Raw genomic sequence first — 13,498 nt, 5'->3', positions numbered from 1 at the left:
TGTTTGCACTCTAAAAGTGGATGACTGCTAATGGTTTATGAAAACAAAAAGTTCGTTACAATTCATTAAAGCAAGAAGACAGCGTCCAAGTGAAAGGACAATTACGTGTAAATGTAAGTCAAAGCTCGTTGCTTGTCTGGCAAATGGTGTGGCACACCTAATCGAAAGTATATGAACAATGAAGCTCGCACTTAAGCGATTCTTTCAAATTTCAAGGAGGCCAACTCACTTACACCCATAATGCTCATGAACAATGGGTGAAGTAGAAACGCTAAATTGCGCCGACGAAATGCAATTTTTGGCATATTGCGCAATTATTCAAATCATCGGTTGTGGCATGGCAGGAGAGTGAGTGTGTCGACAGTCAGCAAGTAGCAGGAAGAAGTTTGCGACAGCATAACGTTTGGATACTACATAGAAGTGCCACGTAAGTGAGTCAGCCAACGGCGTCAAATGTGTGTGTTTAACAAACTGACTCAGCTGGGATGGAGAAGTCTACACTTTGCGGCAGAAAGTAGGAAAATTAAATTGGGGAAATATCTGAATAAAGCTTAAAGCACAATGGTTCATTTTCAAAATTTGCATTTACATAGTTTTCAAAACTGAAAACTACTTAAACTAATATGTGAACTAAGAGAAGAGAGTCAAGGCAACACTAAAATCTCTGAACAATTTGTTTAGATCGGACTACTTAAGCATATAGCTGTCAATCTTTTAAATGAGAAACCTTTTTTTGACAAGATATCTTCCCGAAATTCGGCTTGAATTTTTTTCCAGGACAACGTTACAATATCCGCTGAGTTTCACTGACTTATACATGCTCTCCATGCCATGTATGTTGTAAAGTTTCAATTATTTTTGAGAAGATCAATTTTCTTCCGCATTATTTGACCCTATTATGTAACTAAATAATACATAGAATTATTGTAAAGGTGTATTTTCTCTAATTTACACTATTCAATTCCTATTCAAAATAAAATAAGAATTGAATATTCAAAGTATGCTTATAATTTGCCCCGTTTGCCACACTGTGAAAAGCGTTGTAAAGTAACAGAAACCAAAACAAATGAAAAAACCCGATCGCCTGAGTTAACCCAATTTTGGTCAAATTTAGTGTTACGCTGCTAAATGCAGAATGGCGATGTTTATGTAAATAACGGTGAAATTGTGCCAAGGCACAGAAATGCAATTTTTGGCGGTTGCATTACATAATGACAGAGGAGGACAGAGGAGAATGCGCTTAGCTGCCCGATTGCCTAGTGATTCGACTAACTTACTACCTGACTAACTGCATAAACTCAGATGCTGCAAACGGTGGCAACATGAGCCAACGGCCAAAGGCGCATATCACTTTAAGTGTCAAGAAAACATAAATTCATACCAACAAGTAAGGAGATGCTATATTCGATTAAGTCGAACATTAGATTCGTTTTAATTGAAATTTTGTGTTTTCAATGGAATGGTGGTTACAGAATCGTTGAAAATATTGCGAAGTGTTTTGAGAATTTTGCTTTATCACGAGGCACAAGAGACTCAGTGAGGGGCGTGAAGTCATCGAAAACTTGACTCATACGAGTCATCCATTGACTTCTGTTAATCACGCTCCTAATAGATTGATCCATCATTTGGTGGCGAGATGTGATTTCATGAATATGATGTTGTCGAAAATAAGCCGAAGACGAAAAAAGCAGCTTTCGTTGAAGGCACTGAAGACCATTTCATCCGAGGCTTATAACAAGTGTATGGAAAATTGCATAGGCTCAAAAGCCTGTTTGAAGGGCATAATTAAAGTTTGTGTTAAAATACGTGATCATTTGATTTGTGTCAGTCTGAGTCAATTTTAATGACATATAAACCGCTAAATGCACAAAACTATTTTACTACGGGCAACACATCGCAAGTGTCTAAAAGTGGGCATTTTTGGGATGAATGGCAGAGTGATCCTCGCAGCGATAGCAACCAACCGCACTGGACGGGTATTAAATGTGGTGCAGCAGGAAAGAAAGGCGAGTCGGCCAGACCAGCAGGCAGGAAAATATTGTGCACAATTTAATTGCGACCGCATTGTGTGTGCAGCGCGCTGTGGCTGCCGCAACCGATTAACTAGTATTTGTCGACCACTCGTAGGCATGCAGCGCCACCCAAACGCCATGGCACGTACGTCGCCCAGCCAGTCGTGTAGCCAGATGGGCAGCTTTGTAAGCATAGCACTCGCTGCTGCTGATAAACCGCAACGGTAAGTGCGGAGAAGCCGCAAAAGCTGCGCAAAAAGCGGCAGAAATGAGGCACATGTTGCACTAATGTACGCTGTGGTCGCGTACATGTTCGCATGTGTGTAAATTGGTTTGCAATGTGCTGTGCTAAGCTCAACATTTCTTTTCCTGTTGGTTTAGTGCGCGGCGCAGCTGATCCCAACACATTCACGTCGGCAGTTTTGATTATATTAAAATTGATAGATAAGTTTTATGATGGGAAAAAGTTGCAACTGAAATTTATATGCTAATCGTAGCCATAATTAAGTGGATTAAATGCAACAAAATGAAAAAGATTTAATCGATTACATATGATAAGAATGTGTATAATTTTTTGCGAGGAATATAGAGCAACGAAAAAAATTTGGTTTATGTAACTTCAGTTGAGCAATGACTGTTAATGTAATTCTTTCGGCAAATGAAAAATACTTTCGCTCACTTTTTTTTACTTTTGTTTGCTATTTTTTTTATTTGTAATTTTTTTGCGTTTTTGGTTTTATTGTTTTTTTTTTTGTAATTTTTTTTTGATCAACAAGCCCTTTGCGACTATAAAAAATCATCAAAGTAAAGCCTTAAGTTAGCGGTTAATTTGAAAAGTTGATTGCTGTTCGCTTTTTAAATAAATGCAATTTGTCTAAATGAAAACTGACTGATCAGTAGCGCAAATTAGGTCGCATTTTGCATACCGTAGTAATCGCATGCGATAAAAATAATTGACACACATTTACAGCGCATGCAGTTAAAAGTAATCAGGTCGTTGTAATCAGAAGACTTAAGCGCCAAACCCGTTCGCGGCGACAATGCAGAAGTACAAGCCTGAAAGGCAGATGCGTGCAGAAAACGTGTGTTATGGGTCAAAAGTGCAAGCTCATTACTTAAACGCGTACCACTCAAAGTGCCTCTTTGTTGTGCAAAATTCGCTCAATTAACTGGTTATCAGCTTCTGCTTGCCCCACAACACGTGCTCTACGACGTGTTTCATAACAGACCTTGCAACACCCTTCGACGCTGTGACGGCGCACAAGCGCAGCGTGTGCAGACGCTTTGTTATGACATCGCATACGCAAACTTGGCCGTTTGGCCGCTGTGTGGCATCTGACAAGCCGGCTTTAACCTTGAACGTGTCATTTGGTCGCACATGCCCTCACGTTCACCGGTGTGCCGAGAGTGTTACCCGTTTGCGTATATGCAGACCTGTGATAAAGTTAAACGCTGCAAACGTGCGCGTCAAAAATGTCTGCATCATTTGCGGCGGCTAATTGAAAAATGTCAAGAAATGTAACAAGCAATTAAACCGAAAGTGGTTCGAGTATCATCTCTTATCGCGCAATTCATGAACATCTGATGCCTGACAATTAAAGCTTCTGTTCTTCACTGCATTTGGAGGCGAGCGATTAAGTTTATTGATGCGTTTAAAAGTATGACAAATGACTTTGTATTATTAAAATATTTTTTTGACAATCAAGGTCGTCAGCAGTATGAATGGCAATCGTGTTACTTATTGCCGAAGATTTGGGTTACTAATTACCATAGAAGCATGGATAATTTATATCCAATGTATTTTTTTTATAAGAATTGAACAACAGATCTTCAATAAGATTTCGAACGTGGCTTTGATGTGTCCGCAGATTTATTATAGATACCACATCATGTGAGAAACTATAAAAAAAAAATTGATTTTTTAGTACTTAAGATTTAGAATATTTTTACGGAAATTGGTTTAAAAACTAATATTGTAATATTAAAGAGATAATACAATAATAACACTAAATATAAACTAAATAACGGTAATCTGTCAAACATATGTATATAAGACGACAGCTGTTTTAGCCAGTTCATAACCCGCCTGTAGTGTGTGTCTTGAATAAAACCCCTCCCCTCGAAATGTTTATGTTTCGACTTTAAATTGAGGAAAACTTGTACAGTAGTTTTGAAAGTATTGCATATCTGAAACTTTAAATTTGTTTAATCTTTATGATAATTTGTTTGAGCAATCAAAAAAAAAAAAAACTACACGGGTTTGGTGGCCAAGGATGCAGCAAGTCAATAAATGATATCCTGTTCTGATGTGAACCATATTCCAGCGGGCGTATCGACCGCTAAAAATAGTTGTCAGAAGAGGCTTATAAGCTGGGTGCTGCAAAAGTTCCCGTTTTCAAGTAGTTTTTAACCGATCTTGCAACATGAGGCTGAGCGGTGTCATGATGGAAAATTGGGCCTGGCTATCTGAATGCAGAGTCTCTCTTTAGTTTAGTTTGTGAGTGGTTATTGATCCAAATTAATAATTTCACCCAGTTTTAGAAGCTCTTAATATAATACGCCCATCTGATTACACCAAATAGAGAGCATAACTTGGCGTCATGAATGTTCGGACTTGCCGGTGATCTGGTTGTTTGGTCAGGTTTCACATATGATTTTTTGCTATTAGGGGCATCGTAATGAATCCAGTTTTCATTACCTATCACAATCCGATGCAAAAACGACTTTTTTTTGACGCGTTTAAGCAGCACTTCTGACATGCAAAATCGGTTTTTTGAAATGGCTGGTTGAGTGACCATATTCTGCGAGTTTTTCTAGTACTATTTCCTCATCTTCAAAACTCTTTAGGCCGCTTAGAACGTTCTTATTATTGTTTCAAATAAATGTCATGTGATGAAAAAGGCACACAAGGACAGTAGTTTTCCAAAGCAAGTTCAGAATATTGGAATAATAACACCACGAATTTAGTTATAGAATATATGAGTAGATATATAACTAGTGGCATTAAGTGCAATTCTTTAATTTCTTTGCTTTTTCAAAAATGATTAAAATTTCGTGAACATTTACAAAAGCCTTGAGGCTTTGGGTCAGACAATATCTACAGCTGCCATCAATTCAAATAAGTTATTACTCGAATAAATGACTTTAATTCAAAACAAATTTGTTCAGTTCATTTTTAAGTTGAGATTAATTTTAGCGGCTGGCTAATTATTACAAGAAGTAATTAATCACAGCGATTATAGTGTGGCTAATTAGAATTCTTACATATTTAAGACCACCTGCTTGCAATACACACACACTCACATGACAACACTCACACTAACACTCTTTCGTTACAGCGCACTACCAACGTTAAGCTGCTATTAGCTGCCTGCTGTTGTTTCTCTGTTCAATAAATAAAACCATATATGTTAAAGCTTTACTTTTGCGCGCATATATTTTTAATTGTCAAACAACAGTACCTTTTAATTGCATACATATAATTCACCTACAAACGCAAATGAAGTGGTGCGCATGTGTGGAAGTCTATTTTGTATTTGTGTTTTAGAAAAGTTATTAATAACCGCCACAGTTTCGACTACATCCGCATATGTAGCATGAAGTCGCCACCATTGACAATGCTATGTGGCAAGTGGTAAGCGGAGCAGCTTTTTAATTTGCGGTTTTGTTGTTTGGCTCGCAATGGAAACGACCTTGAACGACCACGATGACTTAGAACAACTATGGCACTCTTAATTGCACCCGATTTTTGCTCTTAATACCAATTTAATCAATATGCGTGCGTTCGTAAGCAAATCAGTGTAATTACGTGTGTGTGTGTTTGTGTATGTAATCTGGTCTGGTCTGTATGGCTTGTACCAGCTGCCAGCGAGTTATGAGTCAACAGGCAAGAACACTCTCGCTTAGAATTCTCAAAGCGCCAGCACAGTTGAGTTCAAAAATAGTTACTAATTTAACTAAAAGTAGTTTGACTCGTGTTGTGTGTGTGTGTGTACAACTAATAATATTGGTACTTTATGTATTTATTTAGAAAGTAGTTTTTGTACTTTGTGATTGCGATTCAGTTTCTGATTGTCTGTTTGTATTTTGATTAGATTGGCTGTAATTTTAATTTGTTTGCATGGAAATGTCTAGATTTTCTCACTTGAGATTTATATGTGTGCCTGGTACTTAATTAAAAATTCTCTAGTTATTAAAAAGTTTAGAATTTCAGTTGATTCCTTCAAAGCTGTGTCAGCTCGGCCTTGAGTTAATACAAAATCTATTGTAATATTGCGTTAAATTTTGGCGAATCCAAATGAAGTTGATGTTATATATTTTTCAAGAACATTACCACAACTACTCATTCAAAGTATTACAAAAGCTGAGAGTAGTAAAGCAAAAACCAGAGCTTTCAGCAGCAAGATTTTATTATATTGCATATGATTTTGAATTTGGATAAAATGTATACAAATATAATAATAAAATAAAATACAAAATATTACTTTACGTGTATAATATAATTATTAATGAATTTTATAGCGAATTTTCTTGAAGACGTTATTTTCGATAAATAAGAGGAAATTTTTATTGGTTTATGTAGAATGTACATATATTTGAGAATATCCTCTGATATAAGCGTATTTTTTAACTTAGTGCAATTAGCTGGTAAATCGCAATTTTCAAAGAAAGGAAAATATCTCCGGAACGGTTGGACTTGAACTGAAATTATCGAAGGACTTTCTTAGATACATATATATATATATATATGTCAAGTAATGAACGAAGGAATAAGATTTTTGTTCATAATCGCGGTTTTTTAAGTCACTCTGAAGTGTGAATTTTCACTAAAATTTCAAATTTTGACTAATCCTTCGATCATTATATAGATAATCATCTATAATTGCAATAAATTTTTGTGTTTTTTGGATATGAGATAATTTTAAGCAGACAGCTTGACACCCTTTTGGTTGTCCGTCTATAGATTGTCTGCGGGTAAACCCAATATTTCAAAATGCAGCGCTAATTATTAAAGTACATTAAACTCTGTGAGTGTGCATTATTTCTATTTATTAATTTAATAAAAAGCCTTTTTAAAAGAAATCACGAAACACCACGTTTTGATTGACTTGCAGGTGAGTATAGCCCCATAAGTAAAAAATCAATAAAATTAAAATTTGTTAAGCAATTTTTTCTTTCTAGTACTTGCCTTTCATTGAAATTAATAATTTTTCGGGTTTTTCTTGAAATCTACTATTTCAATATAAAATTTTTATTTTACTTTAATAAAATACATATATGCTTTCCACTCCTTATCAGATACGCAGTTGTAAGCAATATTATTTATAAGTCTTCAATACTCATTTTATTCAAAATTACACGCATATAATTAATGTTGAATACAGTTCTTAACAAGCTTTGAATTTGTGTGTGAAAATTGCCAAGCTAAGTAGATGGTTTTTCGTACTCCGCTGACTGACTGAATTTAGCCAATTTATATATCTATACAAAAACAAATGAGTAAAACACATTTGTAATTATTTTTCTTACGAATTTTTATTATTCAAAAAATCATTTCGTCTTAACACATATTTACACATTTACAAAATACATACATAGAGTACATATATAAAATTAATTTATACACATACAATAAAGATAGAAAGAGAGAGAGAGAAAGAGATGTTCATTACAAATGCGAAACGAAATTTTTCTGAATTTCGAAATAATTAATGATTACGGCAAAATTACAAGTGACAAAGGTAAAATTAAAATACCGTTATTTAATTTTGTGTTACTTGTTTTTGCATTTGATGTGATAAATACACTAAATGTTGCTAATATACACATATATATAGTGAGTGGCATAAGTGGTAATAATGTTAGCTCTAAAGGTGAATTGGCAAATTTTGAACAAAATGCGGTTGTGTGCAGGGTCTTTGCAGGCACTACAAAAAACGCATTATTTTTCAATGGGTTTTTAATTGTGGGTGTGTCTACTGACAAAGTTCGACACAACTAAACCATTTAACGATGTAAGCAGCCAGTTGTGTGTTGTCCTAGACAAGCAGCTCTCTTTGCTTTTTTAAATAATTTACAAAAGTTGTAAATACTTAAAACTAAGTGGCAGGGTTTACATATATATATAGTTAGCAATAAGCGATTTCCAGTGGCCGAAAAATGAATTTTAAGTGAGCGGATGTTCTATTCATATTACGCTAGTTAAGTTAGTTTCAACTCGAGTCTTTCATTTCTTTTGTTTCACTGCCACTTCGTCAATGTCTTCGCTTTTGTGTATTTATGCTTCTTCTAGTTGTTGTTGTGATGTTTTACCATTACAATTACTTCAAATACAGTTAATTCTTGTCGGCACTTGTTTGCTTTGTTTTCGTTTTTCTACTCGTTTTGCTCGTAATGTTTCTCTGCTTTCTTACTAAATTTTCCGAAGTCGCATTGCTAAAGACTTCCTTCTCCTCATAATTTCATAATTAACACTAAAATTCTTTCAATTAATTCCGCCTTCAATGCTGAAATCATATACACAGTAATCGTAGAAGCTGCAGCTCCACAGGCAGGTTTACTTCTTTTTATGTGCGTAACCATGACCGTGTCCAAGGGACGAGTAGCCGTAGCCGCTGGATGAGAAGCCATGTCCACCGTAACCGCCATCATATCCGCCGCCGCTGATAGCAATGGAGGGTCCATGTTCGACCAGCGTGTGTCCGGCGACGACTGGCACGGGTACGGGTACAGCAACGGGTTTCTGAACAGCCACTGGTACTGGGCGTGTCACATGCACTGCGTACGGACGGTCGATTGCCACCTTCACGGGCACTGGCACTGGACGGTCTACTGTGTAAGGTACATGCTTTTCGACGGTGTAAGGTTGTGGTACATCGACTGGTACCTTAACAGTGTAGGGGCGATCTACAGGCACGGGATAGGGTCTGTCGACGCGTACTGGTACCTCAACCTTGACTTGTTTCTCCACCACAACTGGGTAGGGTTTCTCAACGGGCACTGGGTAGGGCTTGGGTACAGCGACTGGTACGGGACGATCGACTGGCACATGTACGGGCACTTGCACGTGTTTGATGACTTCATAGGGTTGTGGCACTGGCACTTGAACCTTATAGGGCACTTGAACATGCTTGATCACTTCGTAGGGCTGTGGTACGGGCACTTTGACGGGCACTTGAACATGTTTGATCACTTCGTAGGGCTGTGGCACGGGCACCTTCACTGGGTAGGGGCGATCTACGGGCACGGGTACTTTAACTTCGACACGCCTTTCGACGGTGTAGGGTTGTGGCACATGAATGGGCACCTTGACGTACTCCTTTACCGAAACTGGTACTTTGCGTATGACTTCGTAGGGCTGTGGCACAGGTACTCTCACTTCGACGGGCACTTGTTTTTGATGCACAACTGGGTAGGGACGGTCGACTGTCACTGGTACCGGTACACCCTTAGTGATGGTGATGGTCTTATGTACATCGGCAGTTTTGCTGATGAGGAATGGAGAGTGCCCGATTCCAGCGGATGCATAGCCGGTTTGTCCATAAGAGACGGCGGCTGGTGCAGAGTGACCAGACACAAGGCCATAACCATGTCCGTAGTCAACACCACCGTGTCCGATGTAGCCAACATCAAGTCCGGAGTGACCATAGCCGTAGCCGAGGTCAAGCAGACCGCGCTTGTCGAGCTTCTTCTCGAGTGGCACTTTCTTGCCTGAAGCAGAGCTAGCTGCGGCCTCGACAGTGGCCTTCTTGGCGGTGTCGCCTGCGTAGGCAGTGGCCACAAGCAGAGCGGCGAAGCAGATCTAAAAAAGTTGATTTTATTTAGTTTATTCTAATATTTGAGTTTCATAACAGTTAATTTTTGTCTCTTTAAAAATTCAAGGTTTAATTTCTGTTGAAAAATATTTCTTTATGTAAATTGTGTAGTTTCTACTGTAAGTTCTTTTTTTTATTTCTTAAGAAAACTATAGTAAATATATTGCATAATTCACCTAAGTGCAAGTGTGAACATGTTCGACTCCTAACTCTTTGATTGTAAGGGCAGCCTTAAACAGCTATTAAAGGCTTACCTACAATAAATGTTCATATAAATTTTATAGAAACAAATGTGTGCTTGTTACAGCAAAAACACATTACGCAAAATGGTAAACATTGCCAGTGTGGCATTTCGAATTTTATAACATTTCTATCAATCAGTCGCTGTTTAAAGCCATCTGTCGTACGTGTTCGACATTAATAATAACGAAAATAAGTTTAATGAAAAAAAACGTATTACTTCATAGCTGCGATGGAACGCCAATTTGAGCAATCAGCGAGCGAAAGTATCAACGCTCAATGGCCAACGCTAGCCGCCAATGGTGGTGCACATGAACGGCGGTTGGTGAAATTGCTTTTGACACTCGTCGATAATCGATATATGATAATAAAATTATATAACATCACAATAATTGTGTGCGCATAACGGTGCAGTGCAGCTCAAGCGCCTTATTAAAGTTTAGTTAAAACGAAGACAGAATGCCTTTGAATTTATGTCACCTGTGGGCCTTAAACAATTAGGCCTCCGCGATTTAGTGTAGCATAGAAAAAAGTTCCGTAAGCCGCTAATTGAAGGAAAAATGCCTATGTGTTTGAACTCGCTGCTGCAATTACGGTTAATTAGTTGCTATGAAGTTGGCGAAAAAAGGCGGACTGTTAAGTGATTGATTAATGGATTGATTGATAGCTGAACAAAAATATGGTTTGTCTTATTGAAAAAGGCTGTTCCGCTATGACTTCCTCGGCAATTAATTGGTTTTATTTATTTTATTTGGGTTTGGGCAAGCATTAACCTCTAAATTTACTATACTACGCATTGCAGATAATATAACATAACGGTGTGAGTAGTAGTCCATGTGGAAAGCAAACAAACATACACATTCATGATGAGTTTGAAAGCTTGAGGAGTATGAATGAGCAAGTCGTAAGTTGCAGTTATGAGTTGTTGCTGTTTTTATGCGCTTCTTTTTCATTTTCGATTTTTATCTTGTTGTTTGTGTGTTCATAGCATTTTCATTTTGCATGCGCTTTTGCATCGCTGCCATTAGCGATTTTATGACTCTTTTATGACCTGTTTGTTTTACAATGTGTCTGCTGTTGACGTTGCCTGGGGTCTTATTTTTGATTTTTTCTGCAAAGTTTTGTTTGTTTTTTTGTATTTTGCGGTATTTAAAATAATGGGGCATTGTTTATGTTCATATAAACTTGTGTATCAAGAAGTGCTACGACAATAGGGAGGAAATGTGGCTAGTTTTCAAAGTGCTTGCTGCCAAAATTTATTACCACACATTACTTAAAAGGACCGACCGCTGTAAGGTGGCCATAAATCTAATGATCTAATGGCTTATAAATCTTATGATTGCACACTAACTTTTTGTTGGTAGAAACGTTTTGTGAAATCAAATGTGCGAAGTAGGTCAGTGTTTAACTAAGTGCTTCTAAATATTTTGGCTCTAAACTAAAAAAAAAAGAAATTGTGGTACGAATTCAGTTAGATTTGGAACTAGTAAATATTTTGGAAAGATAAAAAAAGTTGCAGACCGGTTCCAGATTCCAGAACTTAGCATTCAGTAAAGTGTTTGAATTTATTCAGTATATAATAATATGTCGAGGTTATAAAATTCTAATTGATTATTTTTTAATTCTACCTATATTTCCAAATTGTTTATTCTTCAAATATTTCTTTATTTCTTAAATTTAAATTTAAAAAAAATAAACAAATTTTAATAGAAAGTCATTCCCGAACTTTTTTTTAAAGAACATTTTTGCAAAGTAGTCAAACAATCTATAATTCGAAAGAAAACGAATTCAATTTAAAAAAAATTTTTTTTTTTGAGAATATCAGAACTTTTCCTTTAAAAAAGTGTTTTCAAAGTTCACAAAAAGAAATTAGAATTCGAAACTAAAATGTAATTAAACTTAAAAAAAGGAACTTTTTTAACGTATTGTATTAAATATTAGCTTTTCTTTTTAAAGATTTTTTTTTTGTTTTGCCAGTTAATTACTGAGCTTTTTTAATAAAAATTAATTATTGTTTTGTAAACCAATTATTTCGAGTTGCTTTGTTTTTTAAAAGTAACACTCATACTTACAAATATTTTCATTTTCAGCGTTCCTTTTCAGTCAACAGCAGAATTATTCACAAAATACCGCCAAAGCACAGCTACGATGACGCTGCAAATATTAAACAGAATTTGTGATTACTCAATGCGCCTGCACTATGTTTCAATTAGAGTTTTCAAAAACGCGTTCAAAATATTTCAGATTCAAAACACAATATTTTTCATAAATTTTTAAAGCTTTACTTTGATAGTTTTTGTCGCAAGAACACAGAAAAACACACTTACATTCACAGCACTTGCACTAGATCACTTCAAACCCCAATGCAAAATAATATCAGCAAATTTGAATTTGAATAAAAATATATATAACTAAAGCAGAATTATTTGTAGAATCGCAACGATTCCAAAGTTTTGACTGGATGCTGCTGTTGGCCAGCTGCTGGCTTATATACCGCGGCACATATTTTCAAAATAAAAATTCCAACTCGCAAAAGTTAGCGGTGAGCCGCCAAAAGAGCCAAAGCCATGGAAATGTTACGCAGTGACGTCGGCAGCGCTGCTCTGCCGCATAGAAATCGAAATTCAACGCGCAGCGCTAATGAAACACTTGTGACTTTGCGTGCTACGTGAGCGAGTGTGCGCGCGCTCACCATGGTTTCGTGATTACAAAATCGCTGCGCGTAGCCGAAGTCAGAACGGCGGTGTGTATGTATGTTTTGTGGAGCGGAAAACGGCCTCTAACGAAAGTGAGAGTGCCTTGAGTTGGAGCTGCGCAGTCTGGCTGTGCGCTTCAGTGCGCGGCGAGTTCGTTGCTGCAGTCTTTTGAATTGCTGTGCTCATTGCGACGGTGCTTGCTGAGTGAGCGACGAGCTTTTTGGCTTCGCTTGTAGTGGTACAACTGCCGGTTGAGGAAATGTGGTGGTATTAGTGAAGAGCGATTGTGTGGGTTTGCCGGTTAAATTTGCTTCCGTTGCATTTCGCCATTAAATATTAGCGTGGCTTAACCTACATATTTTAATGTAAACTATTTTTTGTTTATTCAGAAATATTTAATTTGAATCTGTAAAAATTTCTTTGCATTAAACTTTTATAAATAAATGCTCTTTGTACTTCACCAATACTTAAAAAGCTGCTGCGCTCACCAACACATTGAAAAAGTTAGGAAATTTGTTGAAGTGTGCATGCTTTGCAGCCGCTAGCAGATAACTTTTCACGCATACAAACTCACAAACTTATACTACTAAACTTAAAGTTGTGACTGTATTGAGTTTATTAAAATTTTATAACAACTTCTTATTTTAATTTTTGTAAAATTTTTTTAGCAACTTTAGTGTAGGCCAGTAGCAACTGTATGCACAAAATTTCCGCAATATTTCTAGGTAATTCAATT

General features: G+C 36.7%; 2 protein-coding genes across 3 annotated transcripts in view; one reads left to right on the top strand and one right to left on the bottom strand.

The window, feature by feature from the left end:
- Ance-3 (angiotensin-converting enzyme Ance-3) overlaps window positions 1–13,498 on the top strand; it is a 98,623-nt gene that overhangs the window by 67,089 nt on the left and 18,036 nt on the right. The window lies entirely within an intron of this gene.
- On the bottom strand, window positions 7,529–12,542 carry Vajk3. The gene is made up of 3 exons (XM_036360122.2): window positions 12,394–12,542; window positions 12,139–12,220; window positions 7,529–9,813 (listed from the first exon to the last, which is right to left on the bottom strand). Exons 2-3 carry the CDS (start codon window positions 12,148–12,150, stop codon window positions 8,569–8,571), a joined length of 1,257 nt encoding a protein of 418 aa, XP_036216015.1. The 5' UTR covers window positions 12,151–12,220; window positions 12,394–12,542; the 3' UTR covers window positions 7,529–8,568.

The sequence above is a fragment of the Bactrocera oleae genome, chromosome 3, assembly GCF_042242935.1.
Source record: "Bactrocera oleae isolate idBacOlea1 chromosome 3, idBacOlea1, whole genome shotgun sequence".
Taxonomy (NCBI): Eukaryota; Metazoa; Arthropoda; class Insecta; order Diptera; family Tephritidae; genus Bactrocera; species Bactrocera oleae.
The sequence above is the reverse complement of the archived record's forward strand: the minus strand, read 5'-3'. Positions and strand labels throughout refer to the sequence as shown.